Here is a 17,925-nt window from a genome sequence, read left to right as displayed (position 1 = left end):
TGGTTTGAAAAAACGCAGTGGTAAAGGGATTGGAAAGAATTTCAGGAGCCACACGCTGCACATTTTCCCTCCCTTGTTGCAAAATTGAGTGTAAATGATTCCTTCATCATCTATCTTGTTTGGAAATAGGCTTCAGAAGCATATCTAACTGTGGTAAATAAGCATATTGTAATAGTGTTCCATTACACATTTCTCCCTCAGGCGTGAATGTATTTGAGAAGGCACAGCGTGTATTGTTAGGAAGCAATCTCAACCACTTCCTTCTTTGCATGCTGAATAATCCAATAAACAATTTTAAGGAAAGTGAATATTTAATGAATCAGAGGATGCTTTTTTTTCTTAATCCCTTTTCCATTTTGTATTTTATCCGTCTGCTTACACTTTTAATAACCAGGTTATTAAAGAAGCTGCAGATCAGCTGCATGGGAAAAGAACAAGATAGTTTTCCTTGTGGGGGTGGGTTTGGACCTGAAAATATGCCAGGCCACAATAAATTCCCTGTTCTTTCTGTCAATGGTTAAGTATTTGATTCAAAAACCCCAAACCTAGAAATCAAGCAGTAAGTAAATTATGACCACATGGGAACTGTTCTCTATGTAGTAGTGAAAGGCCCTTGATAATTAGCGATTACAATTCAATGAAATGTTGCTGCCCTGAATTTGTTGGATTTTTTCACACAAAAGGAGAAATCTAATTTTGCTTCATACATGATGTGAGACTTCTACAAGGGCCAGAACCTTAGGGTAGACTGGTCGCCAAAAAAATACCTCCAAAAGAAGGCACGAACAAAGTATTATTGTTCTCTGCTACCATTCTCATTTTATGATATCTAAGCAAAATACCTGCAATGAACATAAAAAAACCAGATGGAATTTCAATTGCATTATTATGGCCACTATTTTGACTTTTTGGACCAGACATATGGATACTCCTGTGTATGATTTATGTGTTTTCAAATATTTGTCCAACACATCTATAAAAGCTGTTGACCTAAAACAACTATATAAAAATCTCTCTGGGGACTTTTTTTGAAATTACATTCTATGATGTGGACTGTGTTTCAGTTTCTCTCTCTGTCTGTCTGTCTGTCTATCTCTCTCTCTCTCTCTCTCCCTCCCTCCCTCTTCCTCACCCACACACAGACACACAAGTAGAAGTAAAAATGGAACACATGGAATGTAGTATAGTCTTGGTTAATGGAATTTTTATATTAAAATTATTGAAACAAATCTCAAAAGTTTGCATGCTTGTTAAGTATTATAATGCTAACACATTTACCATTGTTTTTTTAGCTATGATAAATATTTAGATATTTTTATAAAATCCTTCACGCATCGCCTACAACAGCATTTTCAATTGCCTAAATCAATGCCTTGCCCTTGATGGTAATAAATTACAGTAATATCCCTTACCAGATCACCTATGCATTTGTTCACATACTAAAGCTGAATTCGTGATTCATGCTGTTAAACTGCCCTTTATTTTACACTTGGTATCTTAAGGTCATGTTGTCACATGTTAGCAAATGTTCACTCCAGTCCAACTACTGTTTACAGAACAGTTAACTTATTGAAATATCTAGAAAGACTGAGAAATTTTTAGTTTGGCTGTGGTCATATGTCGAAGACTACCTATATTGTTATGAAAATAAAATGTATATTGAACAATCAGCCAGACAGCAATATAAATAGACGTCCTTAATTCTTAATCTTAGAAATGGATTCTGACTGAAACTTTCCAGCCTTTTCCCTTTGTCTTTACAGAATCTTGCAGGTCCAAATACTGAGTAAGCCAAACCACACAGTTAATTCATATTTCTTTTATTGAGTTTGTAGTCTGTAATCATAAAAGAGGTTGCATAAATCAATAAAAATATGTGTAGTTTGGAAAGCGATGGTTGAATGATAACTCATTTCAATTACTCATAGGTCTCTTGTCTCGCACCTGCTGAGGTGCTAGATAACACTGTGAAATGATGGTAAGATCTACATTTATTCATAACTTTGGAGAAAAAGAGGAATTATATAGACTATGTCTTTACCAGAGAGCCTCCCCCAAGGGTATGATTAGAGTTAGGGTTGGGTTAGGATTGGCTCTCTAGGGTCATCACGAGTTAGGTGGCTTACGAATATGATTTATTAAAAAAACCATTCTCCTCCATTAGCACTGGATAGAAGTGCAGTTTCAAGTATTCAAGTTCAGTTCAAATATTTTACATTTCTAAGGGCTCTTCAACAGAGTAGCACTAAAATGCTGTTATCCAGGACGGAAGTGGACCTAAATGTATGCAAGCAGAATTAATTCCCCGCCGCATTTCAGATCCCTATTCTGCATTAAAGTAGGGATTTTGAGAGAAAAACAGAGAGGAGAACACTTCCCTTAGTGCCAGTTACTAGCAGTAGCATCTGGAATCCCATAGCAATGTCCTGAGAATCTTCTAATGCTAGTAACTGGACCAGCACCAAAGGAAATGTTCTCCTCTCTGCTTTTCCCTCCAAATCCCTACTTCAGTTCAAAATAAGGGATCTGAAAGGTGATGAGGAATTATTTCACTTGTGACCTGAATAACAGCATTTTAAAGGTATTCTGCTGAAGAGCCCTTCGAAATGTAAAATATTTGAAACTACCCCAACTGATACATTTATGTCCAATGCTAATGGAGAAGAGTTTTTTTTTATAAATCATATTTATAAGCCACCTGACTCATAATGACCCCGGAGGATCTCATTACAAGAACTTTTAAACAGAACTTTTGAAGTTTTTAGGATTTCATCTGGGAACATTAAGTGTTCTATTAAAGTGCAGAAAGTATTGTTTCCTCGTTCTTTTCTTGCTGTAACATGAGTTTGTTTGTCTTTGAGGTAGGCAATTACAAGAATAATTATCTAGAGAGATGTCAGTCGGTTTCCCATTCTTTTTTTTCTTTCATCACATGGTATTATTTAGTGCTTTTATATGACCGGATTAAATGGTTCTCGGTATTGAAAGCACCTTGATAGGATACAAGTAACCAGTATATAGCCTGTGAGAAATGAATGAAAAATGAAGATAGGTTGGGGAGAAAATTAAGAGAGTTTTAAATGTTGTTTGCTCTACTCAGCATTTGTTTTTACATATTTACTGGAAAATCTTTGGTTTCTATGACATCTACATATTTAAACAAAATAGCTTATTACAGGTAGTACTCCACTTTTAACCACAATTGAGCCTAAAATTTATGTCGCTAAGTGAGAAATTTAAGTGAGTTTTGCCCCATTTTATGACTTTTCTTGCCATGGTGGTTAAATGCATTGCTGTAGCTCTTAAGTTAATAACATGGTTGTTAAGTGAATCTGGCTTCCCCAATGACTTTGCTTGTCAGAAGGTTGCAAAGAGTGATCACATGACCCCAGGACACTGCAATGTCATAAATTCAGTTGCCAAGCTTCTGAATTTTGATCACATGACCATAGGGATGCTGCAACAGTTGTAAGTGTGAAAAATGGTCATAAGTCACTTTTTTCAGTGCGGCTATAACTTCAAATGGTCACTAAATGAACTGTTGTAAATTGAGGACGACCTGCATTTTGCTTGTAGGTGACTGTGCAGTGAGGAGCAGGAGAGTGTTTAGAACTGACTCTGATTGTTCCCCATTTATAAACTTACATTATCTTTCCCATCCCACCATAAAATTATTGGTTTTGTCAGCCTTCCCACATTTCAGTTTTCTGATGTGTTGTAGGTGATCTCAAGATACACAAGCATCTTAAACAAGCATCTTGCAACAGGAGTGGGCTTGTATTGTTTTATTTGATTATATGCATGCACATCATATTTGATATATGTATTTAAATCATGGGTACTTAAAGAAAATGAGATTCCTGAGAAAGACCGCAGTCAAAACTCTGAAAAAACAATAATTTCTTTCAGAAAAAATAAGGCAGGTTCAGAAGACATATCTGGATTTGGAGTGAATTACTAATTCAGGGAATTAAAATAAAATTCTAATAAGATAGATACGAGATTTCAATACGATAGCATGACCCGGAGAAAATAAGGTTTACATATGAGGAAAGGGTATCTTATTTAATGAGATGAATATGCTGGTTCTGCAGAAGCCACCCAACCATATGTGGAGACATACTTAAAGAGTGTGAAACCAAGTGACATCTAAGTGACTCAATCACAGGAATGTCTATGGAGATTCTCAATCATCCAGGTCACAGTTGCTTCAAAAGTGCTTTTCAAAAGACCCCTGGACTTCCTTGGGTTTTTGTAAGGGAATTGCACACCAGGTACCCAAATGGAAGTCAGAGATGATAACACGAACTTGTAATTTTATATAAATAAATAAATATATTTTACATCTATATTTACAGCAAATAAGATGGTCAGGCAAACAGGAGCATCATAAGCAAATGCCAGAGCATACAAGGCACACAGAAGAAAAAGACGGGGAAATCCCCCCTCCACACCCACAGCAACCAATCACAGCTTAGATTGTCTCACACAGGAGCAAGTGTGAACATTCTCCAATCAATCAACTATAACTGTGTGTTCTGGCTCATTGTACAACCCCACTGTTCCAGCTACTAAATTTAAATATCTTAATAGGGTCCCCCCCCCACTTTTTTTCCCCTTGAGAGGCTGCTACTATTATGAAAATAATTCAGGAATTAGCTGAATCTAATAATGGAGTACCTAACAGTCAAAAGTTACAGTGCTTCTGAGCAGGAAGGTGCTTTTTGACAATTAGAGTATATAATTATTGAATTGACAGAAGCGGACAAGTGTCACCAGCAGACAGGTGATTGATGGTAAATTATGGCTGAAAATTCAAGGAAGCAGACATGCTTCTGGCAGTGTTACAGAGGTTTTCAGTCTCATTTGTTTTCCTAGCATTTTAATTGATTGGTTTAACCCGTGCGATTGCTGTATATATTTGCCGCTTGTCTTGTATTTTCTTAACATGCCCTTTTCTTGTTTTGTGATATTTTTTTTCTCATCACTCTGGGATGATTTGCATCATATTCTTGTGCGAGCCCATTCTCCCTGAAGAAATTAAAGGCAGCTTAAAAATGGTTGTACATAACAAATGATAAATAACATGTATCGTCGAGACGGCTTGCACCTCAGCCCCTTTCATTCAGAACACGGCTTAGAGCAGTGTGATTAGTTTGTTTTGAAGCAGTTTGGCCCAGCTTGAAGCAATTACCCATGTACATTGTAGATATGAAAGAAGAAGGTCTGGTCTCTGAAATCTTGTACAGATGAGCCAAAAAGAAAATGATCAAACACCAGTAAGCATTACCACCAACCCGGAATGCTAATGCTGTGGTACTTTCTCTTGTGTGCTGAGTTAAGTCTTGGCAGCTTTTTACAAGCAGATGTTAGCAGAGCGGCAGTCTACAGGAATAAAGGGCTCTCTGAAATGTTTTTGGCAATTGCACAAGAGTGTTTATTTGTATGCGAAGGCATATGTGTGAATTTGGAATATACTCTGACTCTATTAGGCAGGAATAGATAGCTCCAGAGATCTCGGTTAATTAAGCACCATCCAGTTGGGATCACTTCTGGTCATCTCATTTGTCTGTAGCGATGATCATTCCTAGCTCAGGGATCTGTTTGATAATATGCAGTCACTATTTTTTCTTCTCTTTCTACTTACCTACCTACCTACTACCTGCATACCTGCCTATTTATTTATGCAGTTTGCAGGGTACCCAGGTCATGTGATCACCTTTGGTGACCTTCTGACAAGCAAAGTCAATGGGGAAGCCAGATTCACTTTGCAAAACCGCGTTACTAACTTAACAACTGCAGTGACTCTCTTAACATCTATGGCAAGAAAGATTGTGAAATGGGACAAAACTCACTTAACAACTGTCTTGCTTAGCAGCAAAAATGTTGGGCTCAGTTATGGTCATGTCGAGGACTACATGTAGAGTAGTTTAAATCAAAAGGCTAGGCCAGAGATTAAGTAGGAAGTTAATTTCTTTAGAATATGTATTGTTTGTATCTTGTAGAATTCTGCATTGTGGTCAACTATTAAACCCTGATAATATATCTTAGCACCCTTAGCCTGAGCTGCTTATAGTTTGATTAAAGCATTTTAATCTTTTTCCTTCCTTCTTCTGTATCTTCAGATGAGTAACAAGAGGTCCAATAGCTTCCGCCAGGCCATTTTGCAAGGGAACAGGAGGCTGTGCAGCAAGGCCCTCCTGGAGGAGACAGGACTCAGCCTTTCTCAGCGGCTGATTCGACACGTGGCATATGAGACGTTACCCCGTGAGATAGACCGGAAGTGGTACTACGACAGCTATACTTGCTGTCCTCCACCTTGGTTCATGATTGCCATCACAATTGTAGAGGCAAGTATCATCAAGCACAGAATGGTGTGGGTGGGGTTTACCTAGTCTCTTTGGTCTGAAAATGGTTAAGCTTGCAAGCCATCAGATAAAGTTGGGTGTCACCTAATCCCAATATAATTTAGACCAGGGTTGTCCACCCTTGGCAACTTTAAGACTTGTGGATTTTAACAGAATGGCTGGGAGTTGAAGTCCACACGTCTTAAAGTTGCCAAGGTTGGACAACCCTGATTTAGACCGTAATATACGATACGTAATTTAAATGCTAATATTTACACAGATAAAGAGCCTAAGGTTTTTTTCTGCAATATGGTTTGGAAAAGTAATGAGCTACTGGTACAGACTGGGAGCAGATATAACGTATTAAATGGGTTCTTCGGTATTTGCCATGGCAACGTGTGTGTTTTCAAAAATAGTTCATTGTTTTCATTTCTTAAAAAGTTTTAATGAAGGTATCGGCCTGTGGCTTTCTAAATGTTATCAGATTCCAACTCCCATAAAATTTGGCCAGTTGTCCCAGCCAGTGGTCAAAAATAATGGGATTTATATGTAGCAGCTGTAAATTCCCCACGTTTACCTAAGAACAGAATAAGGAATGTCTCCTCTCTGGCAGAACACTCTCTTCAAGGAGATCTACTGAGATTGTGGTAGTTTAGAAGTAGCCAACATTCACTTGGAAAGAAGCAGACATTAGATGTGAGTTAGTACCATTATGCGTCTGACATTAACACAAAACATCTCTTCCACAGTTTCAGTTTTGATAACAACCATGTTTGTAAAAGGAAGCGCTCCCCCACAAGTAATTACTCACAAATTGAGGGAGTTGTCTGACATTCACCAAGAAGAATTTAAAAATGCTGCTGAAACAGTGAAGGACAAATGGTGATGGATGTGATGCAAGTAACCAGGAACAGGAGTTGAGTGCAAAGCACTTTGAGTTTATTACATGTTATCTGACCTACTAATGCTCCAGGCAAATTAAGTGCTAGATAAGAGTCAACAGAGTGCATGGAGGGCTGGACCTAGGTCTCTTGTGGGAGCATAGTGATTCCAAATTGATGACACATTTGATCCCACCCTCGGGCTTAGCCTGGTCTCCTCCTACAGTGTTGGTGCCTTTGAAGGAGGGGTGCTGACCAGTGAAATTTAATTGTTTTTGTACTGCATAAACAAGGCTTTCCTCTCCTAGTTATCTTTACCTCCTCCCCAAGCAGCTTTGTTCTCCCCTTTGCCTTTGTCTTCTCTTCACAGGGCAGCTACCCTTTCCTCTTGCCCTCCGTCCATCTTCTTTCCTCTTCCCCCACTTCCTCCTCTGTTATTTCTGCTGAAAGGAGGGAGGAGAAGGGAACTTTGCTTGTCTGTGTGCTTGTGTTTCTCTTGTGAAAGTGGTTTGCGTGTGTGAGAAAGAATGGATAGTACATAGGGAATTAGTTATATAAATGAGATGCCGAATTTGCTGGCAATCAGTCGCGATTGTTTTCATTTCATTTTATCCTGGTGTGGCCTTGCTTTTTTTAGTATTGCTTCAGGAAGAGATATGTATGTGTGTGTTTCCATCTGTACGAGTCCGTAATATGCATGTTATGGAGGAGGGTTTGTTTAGACCAGTGGTTCACAACCTTTTCTTCACCATGGATCCCCTTTAAATACCATTTGTGGCCATGCCCCCACAAGACTTAACTCAAGATTTAAATCATAGCATTTCTTCAAACCTTCGTGGATCCTTCTGTGATGACATCATGTGCAACCCACCCCCCAAGTCATCCATGGACCATAGGTTGAGAACCACTGATTTAGAAGATAGTGAAAATCTTCGTTTGAGAAGAGGGGAGTTAGGAATTGCATAGAATTTGGTGTGTGTGTGTGTATGTGTGTGTTTCCCTGCCTGCTGTCTTTGTCTTCAATTCAGAGTAATCTTCTTTTAAAGTAACTATGATGTTAGTAAGAGATAGGATGGAAACAAACACAGAAATGGAACTGTAGGGCTCAGTATTAAGGTATCTCCAATGCTACTTGGCAGATTAAAGTCAGGTGGGATTGAGAATTTCTGCAACTCTTCACTTGGGATTAGGATGTTCTACAAGGTTTGGGTTTTTTTAAAAAAAAAAAATCCATCATGCTCTTTACATGACAGTGAGAGAAGTCATGTTAGCAATTTTTGAGGGACAGGCAGCACTACCTCTCTGCTCCTCCAGTAATCCCAGAATGGCAGTAGACCTTCTGAATGGCTAGATTACATGAATAACATGATGTTTAAACCAAGGAAGTCCAGTCCAAGGAGTTTTAAGATGGGAAACCTGGACAGTATAATTCACCTACTGTTGGGTAAATTACTGCCTCTGAAGGACCATGTCATTTTGGAGAAACAATTAAATGAATGAATGATGCCAAGTTCAAGATGAGGTCTATTCTTTGCTATGAGGGAAATGGAAATAACATGGAGCAGGAGTAAGCCTTTGGCCTTTTAATTTCTTGTTCGGTCCTTTGATCTCTCAAATAAAGCTTTATTTATAGTTCAGCATAATGCTGAAATATATCTTCAGGCATTTCTCAATGGTTTTAATTACTTTCTATTGAGCAATTAAACAAAAATAATGGGATTGCAGTAGAAAGGATGACAGTACATTTTAAAAATCTGAAAGGATGCAGATAATCTAACACTATGTTTGTAGGAGGTTTGTATAACACACCTTTGGATCTATCATGTATTAGTGCAATGGGTCAGTTTAGCATACAGGTAGGCCTCAACTTACAACAGTTCATTTAGTGACTGTTCAAAGTTACAACGGCACTGAAAAAAGTGACATGACCATTTTTCACACTTATGACTGTTGCAGCGTCCCCATGGTCATGTGATCAAAATTCAGAGACTTGACAACTGACTCGTATTCATGACAATTGCAGTGCCCTGTGGTCATGTGACCATTGATTGCGACCTTCTGACAAGCAAAGTCAATGGGGAAGCCAGATTCACGTAACAACCGTGTTACTAATTTAACAACTGCACTGATTCACTTAACAAATGTGGCAATTAAAGTTGTAAACTGGGACAAAACTCCCTTAAATTTCTCACTGAGCAACATAAATTCTGACCTCAATTGTGGTCGTAAATCGAGGACTACCTGTGTATATGCATATAAAACTTGTGCAGTTTTTACATTTGCATCGCACACTGATTTAGTTGATAATACGTTTTGTTGCATAGCCAGATAACATAGGAAATATGTGTTCATCCAGTGGAAATTAAATGTCACTGAATCCTCCTGGAATCGATTTAGCTGAAAAAAATACCGTATTTGCCGGCGTATAAGACGACTTTTGCCCTGAAAAACATGCCTCCAAGTGGGGGGTCGTCTTATACGCCGGGAGGACTCCGACTCCCACTTCGAGCTTGAGTTGCAGCCGGGAGGAGGCTGGGGGGAGCGGTGTGTGTGTGTGTGTGTGTGTGTGGCGGGTGTCACTCGCCACGCGCTGCCAACCTTTCCCCTCTTCCTTCCTTAGCGGTGTGGGGAGGAGAGGATTCGAAGATCCTCACGTGCGGCGTACTTTTCTTTTTTTTTTTTCTTTTTGCACGCAGGTTTTGCATGCGGGCGGCTGTAGGTTAAGGATGGGGAGCCCCGGGTGGGTTATCAGGTTTTACGGTGCTTCCAACATGTGCGAACGGTGGGAGAGCGGAGAAGAGAGCGAGCGAGCGCCCGCTGTGTGAAATCCTGCCGTCAAAGCAACACTGGGGAGGCAGGGTATAAATTTACCAGGTTAATGTAGCAATGGTGATTAATGCCCAGAACATTGTTTGCGGGTATTGTGGTGTGTGTGTGTGTGTGTGGTGGTGGTGAGGAGAGGTTGTCCTTTGAATGCGGAAAAGTAGGTGTGACCTTGTGTAGGAAAATAAAGAGATCCTTTTTAGCGTGTTTGGCTTCTTTGCCTCCCCTCGTTCGTTTTGACGTGGAGATAATGGCCTTCGGGCGGGAGGGAAGAAAACGGTAGCTGGATCATTTCAAATTTCACTTACTCTCCTGCCTCACTTCAATATGTCTGAGCGACTCCAGATACTGGAAGACTTTTGAATGAAAGTGTTACCTCCATATTTTTTTTAAAGAGGGCCACTTGGGGAAAAAAAAAGATTCTAAGGAATTCCTTGTTTCTTGATTAAAGAGAAGGCATTGAATATACTGTTCCTTGGCAGCCTTTTCAGTGTCCGGGTTTTGGTGTGTGTGTGTGTGTGAGAGAGAGAGAGAGAGAGAGAGAGAGAGAGATCAGCTGTATTGAGAAGAGAACGTTTCCTGTGTTCTCATTTTATTTACAACATATTTTACGCTTAATGGTAAGCAATGAAAAATATTTTTAAAACTCATTTCTAAACTCCATAGCTATTTGCATATTCTTGGTTCAAAATTGGATTAGCTCATTTCAAAATTGTCCAAAGCAGAAAAGTGCGTCAAAAAAAAAAAAAAGTGCAAAAGTGGAAGGTGTGTGGAAGAGTCTTATACGGCAGTATATAACAAACTCTATATTTTGAGTGGAAATGTTGGGGGGTCGTCTTATACGCCCAGTCGTCTTATACGCCGGCAAATACGGTATGTTTCATGACCTTCTTTGGATCTGCTGGCCTTTCTTCCAATGGCCTAAATTTGGCATCAGTGTGAGAAGGGCTTAAAACCAGACAGATTGTATTTGTGTGGGATTACTTCAGAGAAGAGGAAATTCTGGCCAGTTATGGATTCTGCCACTGCAGGGATTTATGTATGCCCGTGTAATCCTCCCTTTACATTGCCTGGATTCCCACATTATCCTAAACCATTATGTAATCTGCTTGGCTTTGGCTCAGCAAGATGTGAGAAGCAGCCGTTGCAACATAATCAAGCTTTATGGAAGTCAATCTTGTAGTTTCTGGAAGGTTCCCAGAAGTTGTTGCTATTTCATATGCAACAATAAGGTAAATTTAAAAATTTGGTTATGAGTGCGGTATTTAACATGGCGCCATTCATGTGTTCATTATTCAAGTATTTTGATTCAGCTTGCGCAGACAAAGCTTAAATATATGGTTCTTGAAGATGAGCTAACAGATAGGTTGTCCTCAATGGGAGGGATTAATATTAGAAATCTGATACCTCCTCCACATTTAAAGCAAACAAGTAACCAAGAAAGTCCAAACCAACATCGAGTTAGAAGTACTGTTGTTGAACTGAGCTGTTTATATTTCTTAAAATGCGCAGATTTTTTTTTCCTTACTGCATTTCGATCCAAGAGGGCAAAGGTAAACATTTGTGAGCCAATCTGCAACTCCTTAAATTGCATGTCCTTTTTCCCAGGATCACACTGCAGCTCCACAATTCCACAATGTCACCGTGATGACAGTGTAGTCACACAATTCCAGGGAAAAGTGCAGCTCTTTAAGGACTTGCCCGAAGATATCGAAGATATCGTGTGAACACCCCCTCACACTCCAAAGCACCTTTCCTCCTTCCAGTTAAAAGCTCTATTTTTTTTCTGGATTTGCAAATGGAATTTGGTTAATTGTGGGCTTTCCCTGCTTTCCTAGGTTGCCTTCTTTCTTTACAATGGAATGGTCCTGGATAGGTTTGTGCTGCAAGTCACCCATCCCTTCTATCTGAAGAATTCATTATTATATCATCCTCAACTCCGTGCCCAGGCCTGGAGGTACCTCACCTACATCTTCATGCATGCAGGGTGAGTGCTGTGGAAATGCCACAATCTCCATTGTGACATAGTATTAGGGTAGGGGTGTCAATCTCACGGCGTCACGGCGGTGTCACGTGACATATCGGGACTTTTTTTCTCCTTCACTAAACTGGCCGTGGGCATGGCCAGCACCTGACACATTTGGCCCGTGGGCCGGGAGTTTGAAAGCCCTGTATTAGGGGAAGAGGGTAAGGAAGACCTTGCAGTTGGCATACTTGGCAGTTTGAAAGCCCTGTATTAGGGGAAGAGGGTAAGGAAGACCTTGCAGTTGGCATACTTGGCAGTTTGAAAGCCCTGTATTAGGGGAAGAGGGTAAGGAAGACCTTGCAGTTGGCATACTTGGCAGCCCTCAGGGTCCAATATCACAGCATGGCCCTCTGTGCCTCACCTCTTTAAAATCAGCTTTCCATGTGGGCAGCTATGTGCCATTTTAATTTCCTGCAGTGTCCCTACCATAATTCCTAGTCACCTATGGTTGCATACCATCCAAATTTCTGGGTGTTCACCACTGAACCATAAACACTAACCAGATAGGCTGGGTTCCTATAACATGGTAGGATAAAAAGCATTTTTTTAAATTTAATTTGCAGTTCAATGTTCTGGTAATCCTCAACTTACAGCCATTCATGTAGTGACTGTTCAAAGTTACAACAGCATTGAAAAAAGTGACTTATGGCTCTTTTTCACATTTATGGCCATTGCAGCATCCCCGTGATCACATGATCAAAATTCGGAGGCTTGATTCTGCCTCATATTTATGACGGTTGCAGTGTCCCCAGAGGTCATGGGATCATCTTTTACGACCTTCTGACAAGCAAAATCAATGGGGATTCATAACCCGATTCACTTAGCAACTGTGTTACTTATCACTTAACTGATTCACCTAACAATTGTAGCAAGAAAGATTGTAAAATGGGGCAACGTTTACTGTACAACTTTCTCACTTAACAATAGAAAATTTGAGCTTAGTTGACAGTCTTAAGTTGAGGATTACCTGTATTCCCTTTCTCTTTCTGTTACTCATCTGACATAATCTATTGAATTTGTGTCCCTCTGCCTTTTCTGAAATCTCCCTGTTTGTGTGGCTTTTTTCCCTCTTTGTGTATAGCTCTAAATTTCCTGGTAAGATCTTAAGAACAAATTCACTTTCCGTTGCAAATTAGTGCAATGGTTTGATAATTTCTACGTTCTCTTGCATCTCTCTTCTTTGGTGTCACTGTATGTACCAAACTTTTTCACACCATCTGTTCCATATTTGTGTAAACAAAGCTATTAGACCTTTAAACACTTCTTCGCTACAGCTTTAAGCAGTTCAGTGGAAGTGTCATCTGTGTTTGGTGCCTTCCTGTTTCACAATGGTATATTGTCTTATTCCGTTTTTTTAATCGAGTCCAATTCTGAATATAATTATACTGTTACTTCCAGATCTACTTGTGGAAGTCTTCTCAGCTGGTAGATCTCATCATCTATCACTCACATTCATTGAAGTTATTAGAATCATATCTATACAATTTTCTAGGCAACAAATACAAAAACAGTTTGCTGTTGCCTTTTTCAATCTGATCTTAGGAGCGTCTTTTGCTAGGTACAGGTAATCCTCAACTCACAGCCATTTGTTTATTGACCATTTGATGTTACAAGGGCATTGAAAAAAGTGAGTTATGGCTGCTTTTCATACTTACAACCATTGCAGCATCTCCATGGTTGCATGATCAAAATTCAGGCACTTGGCAACTTAATCATATTTATGACGGTTGCAGTGTCCCGGGGTCATGTGATCGCCTTTTGATCAATCTTCTGACAAGCAAGGTCAATGGGGAAGCCAGATTCACTTAACAACAACCAGGTGACTAACTTAACAACTGCAGCGGTTCACTTAACAACTGTGGCAAGAAAAGTCGTAAAATGGGGCAAAACTCATTTAACAACTTCCAAATTGTGGGCTCAGTTGTGGTCATAAGTAGAGGACTAAGTGTAGCTTGCCTTCATCCCCTAAGGGCATATTTCCCAAACCTTGTTCTTCATTATCCAAAATCACTAATCTGAATGTTCTTTTTACCCAATGTAGGTAAAAAAAACTTTAAGTCAGTTGAAGTATCCTTGTTTGTGTTCGGGTAATGGGTTTGCATGTCATTATCCAAAGAAAAACCACTTTTATTCAATTTTGTGTAATTTACCCAGGTTTGGGAAGCATGGCCTTAGGGCAGGGGTGTGAAACACAAGGCCTGCACGCCAGATCCAACCCATGGGCTGCTTAGATCTGGCCCGCAGGGCCATCCTGGAAACAGCGAAGGACCGGCCCACGGTTCCTCTGCCAGCAAAAATGGAGCTCGGGAGGGCCGTTTTTGCTGGCAGAGGGTTGTAGGAGGCCGTCGCAGCTGAAAACTGAGCTCAGGAGCCCATTTTTACTGGCAGAACGCTCGGGCCACCACCGGCGTCCCTGGCACAAATGACGTTGAGCTAGCCACACCCACCCTGGCCACGCCCACACTCACCCCGGCCTCCCGAGGTCAAACACAATCCTGATGCGGCCCTCAATGAAATCGCGTTTGACACCCCTGCCTTAGGGCTGCCTCTCTCTTGTTTCAACCTTATCATCATTGGTGATTCCCAGGCAGGACCTCAAGGATTCACTGAGTTATGTCTGGCAAGAAAACAAGAACTTTAACATTGGGTCAGTCCTGAAATTACTTAAGATCCCTGACTATAATGCAACGCTGGAAATAGTGGCAGATTTTACTTAATAGCCATTTCAGAATCAAGCAGGGAGCTTCTCCAACTGGGACCACCAAATCTAATTGGAACATTTTGGTCCTTTTGCCAATAAATAAACTGTCCTATCAGATTTGCAGAAAATATTTAATTTGTACACACTTCCTAATGAGAGCTTTTTTGCTGTTGTTTAATCTGTGAGGATATTGCCCAGTCCTTCTAATGGCAATACAGTACAGGTAGTCCTTGACTTACGAGCACAATTGAGACCAAAATTTCTGTTGCTAAGTGAGACATTGATTAAGTGAGTTGCCTCATTTTACAACCTTTCTTGCCAGAGTTGTGAAGTGAATCCCTGCAGTTGTTAAGTTACTCACAGAGTTGTTAAGTGAATCTGGCTTCCCCATTGACTTTGCTGGTGTCATGTGATCACAAAAAGCCTGACTCCAGGACACTGCGATTGTCATAATATGGTTAGCCAAGTGTCTGGATTTTGATCACGCGATCATAGGGATGCTGTAATGGTTATAAATATGAAAAATGGTCATTAATCCCTTTTTTTAGCGTCCTTGGAACTTCGAACAGTCATTGAATGAACCGTTGTATGTCAGGACTACCTATATTTGCATACCCTAAAAGTTTCCATGCACTTATTATAATTTTATTTTAAAGATATTAAAAAGATATTAAATTACATCTGGTTTTATCCTATCATGTTCTCTGATCTTCCAATTTCTAGCTGGGCACTACGGAAACTTAAGCTCAACGTATGTGAAGAAAATCAGGCACCCTAAATTCTCTGGGATTTCTTTGAATGAAAGGCATTGACTTACTTTAAACACAGCCAGCCACCCTGGAACCTCGAAAGTTTTCAAAGCACTTTAGTCATATTGCAGAACACTTTTCTTACTCCCAAAAAGCTAACCTTTGTCTTGACAAGTATCTTGTTGCCACTAGGCTGCTGTGTGGCTTGAAAAATGTGCTGAATCTTTTAATTATCCTGGGTTGTTTTTTTGTTTTTTTTACACACCCTTGGCTGGTTTCCAGGGGGATCTCTCAGAAGATCAAGTATCCAAAGTCTGCCTTCTGTACATATTAGACTGAACTGGCATTGGATGATTATATTTTTTGGCAGATTCTATACCCTTTGCAAGTGCAAACCATCCCAGCCGCACACCCATTCTCCACTCGAGAAGCAATAGGTGTTAGGGATGGCTGTTTTTTTAAGAAAACTGTGTAATATTTAAAATGCTTAGCAATCACTTCCAGCCAAGTTGCCTGAATTTAGATTATTTCACCAGCTGGAGAACAAAATAATTCTCAAACAAAGTAATAATGGTATTTGTGCTTTTAAACAATGAGGCCATTATTCTGCCTCCCACCTCACCCTTCCACCAAAAGGCAAATGTTCACAAAGGTGATGAAATCTATTGTTGCCCTGCTTCCTGCTGTGACTTTAAAATGTTAATGCGGATCTCTTAATTTATTATGCTGATCTGCATTTTGGTGGGGGGAATTACAGCTAGAAGATACCCTGGGAGAAGGGAGTCATTGAGGGGCTGTTTGTGCTTCCTCAGAGAATCCCCAAACATGTGCTGTTCATATTTCAGTCCTGACGGCGGGGGATGGGTGGGTGCGGGGAAGCTTTCTAAGACCCCCACAGTTGTAAATTTTAGCTTTCGGCTTTAAGGCAGAATGGTCTGCGGGGCCCCACCCATTTGTATTCCTGCCATAACTAATGAATTGCATTGATTCAAGGGCCCGCTTGCTTGGTCCCAGAGAAGGGGAAACTTGGATAAATCAATTATATTGTCATCCAAAGAATGACACATTCAGAGCATGTGAAAGCTAATTATGTTTTATGGGCCCTTATTGACTATGGGATACTGATGTGCTTGGCTGCTGCAGAAGCAGGAGCCGTTTAGCTGAATGGAAGGCTCATTTTTAAAGGACCAGTCAAACACTGGGCAAGCAGAAACATGGGCAGAAATAAATCATCGCACTTCAAGAGTTGCAATTTTAAAGACGGTTAAATTCATTGTTAGGGTAAAACCACGAATCTTCCCATGACGTTTCTTCTCATTTAGCTTGCATTTAGTTGTGATTCTTTCAGTATAAGGGAAAGGGTAGATTTTAAAATCTTGTTTCAAACTTTCCCCCTCATTTGCACTCTAAAAACAACATATTTTGGTTAAATATTATGATAGGTGATTATTGTATAAGGATGCTCACACAGAGAGTTTGCAATCCGCCCTGCCTCCAGTTAAACAATTATGATAATCAGGATTTTTTTTAAAAAAAAAAACTACTCTACAAGAAAATCTGGGCCTAACATCAGATGGCAAATCTTGAACAACTGAGCTGTTCAGTATTCTTGGACACATACCATCTGGCTCGGGAGACTGACAAATTTTTAATTAGTTCATTTATCGCCTTTTATTTGTGCTATTCAAGCAGAATGGTTCATGGATCCAACTTTTGAGGGGGATGAAGTCTGGATATAAAGAATTCAATCTTTTTGCAGTCTCCATCTCTTCCTTTAATGTTCTTGTTAAATAATGAAGTAGCCGTTTCATTTTTCACTAGTTGCTTAAAATCCTGTGCACTTTACTGACCACATTATACACTATGCAGTGTTCAAACCTTGTGGGGTTTTTACTTCTGGAGTTTAGAAACAAAATATAGCTGTTTATATGTGCAAAATCTCTTAACAGAGAGTGTACATTTTCCTTAACATTGTGTTAACATTGATTGCTCAAGAAGCTTAAAAACAAACGCAAATAATTTCCTTTTCATTCTTTGACATATATGTTTCTTCGGTATAGACTTTTAAAATACACAGCTCTCCAATGCGAGGTTTATCTAAAATGTAACTACTTATTTTTCAAACAACTTTGGGTAGAATACAGAAAAAATATCCTTTCTGAGTGTTTTCATAACTTCCTTACTCTATTTTGGTCATATTTATAGCCATGACTTTTAATTTCTATTCTTCAGGCCAGGGATTTTTCTGCATCATTCTTTAGAACAGGGATGAACATCTGACAACCGCTATGTGTTGCTCCACAGCCTCTGATTTGCAGCTTCTACATTGCCCTGGAATGACTGGGCTCAAAATGTTTTATCAGTCTTTCAGGAAAGGAATTCAAAGGCAAAACGGTTC

At 39.8% G+C, this 17,925-nt stretch overlaps 1 protein-coding gene across 1 annotated transcript in view; it reads left to right on the top strand.

Moving 5' to 3' along the window:
* RHBDL3 (rhomboid like 3) overlaps positions 1–17,925 on the top strand; it is a 138,466-nt gene that overhangs the window by 93,116 nt on the left and 27,425 nt on the right. The window contains exons 5-6 of the mRNA XM_026680801.2: positions 6,126–6,350; positions 11,890–12,038. Coding sequence (XP_026536586.1) covers positions 6,126–6,350; positions 11,890–12,038 — 374 coding nt within the window. The remainder of the gene's footprint in view (positions 1–6,125; positions 6,351–11,889; positions 12,039–17,925) is intronic.

The sequence above is a fragment of the Notechis scutatus genome, chromosome 2, assembly GCF_049901735.1.
Source record: "Notechis scutatus isolate UNSWTSFEM ecotype Mainland chromosome 2, rNotScu1.2, whole genome shotgun sequence".
Lineage (NCBI taxonomy): Eukaryota > Metazoa > Chordata > Lepidosauria > Squamata > Elapidae > Notechis > Notechis scutatus.
The sequence above is the reverse complement of the archived record's forward strand: the minus strand, read 5'-3'. Positions and strand labels throughout refer to the sequence as shown.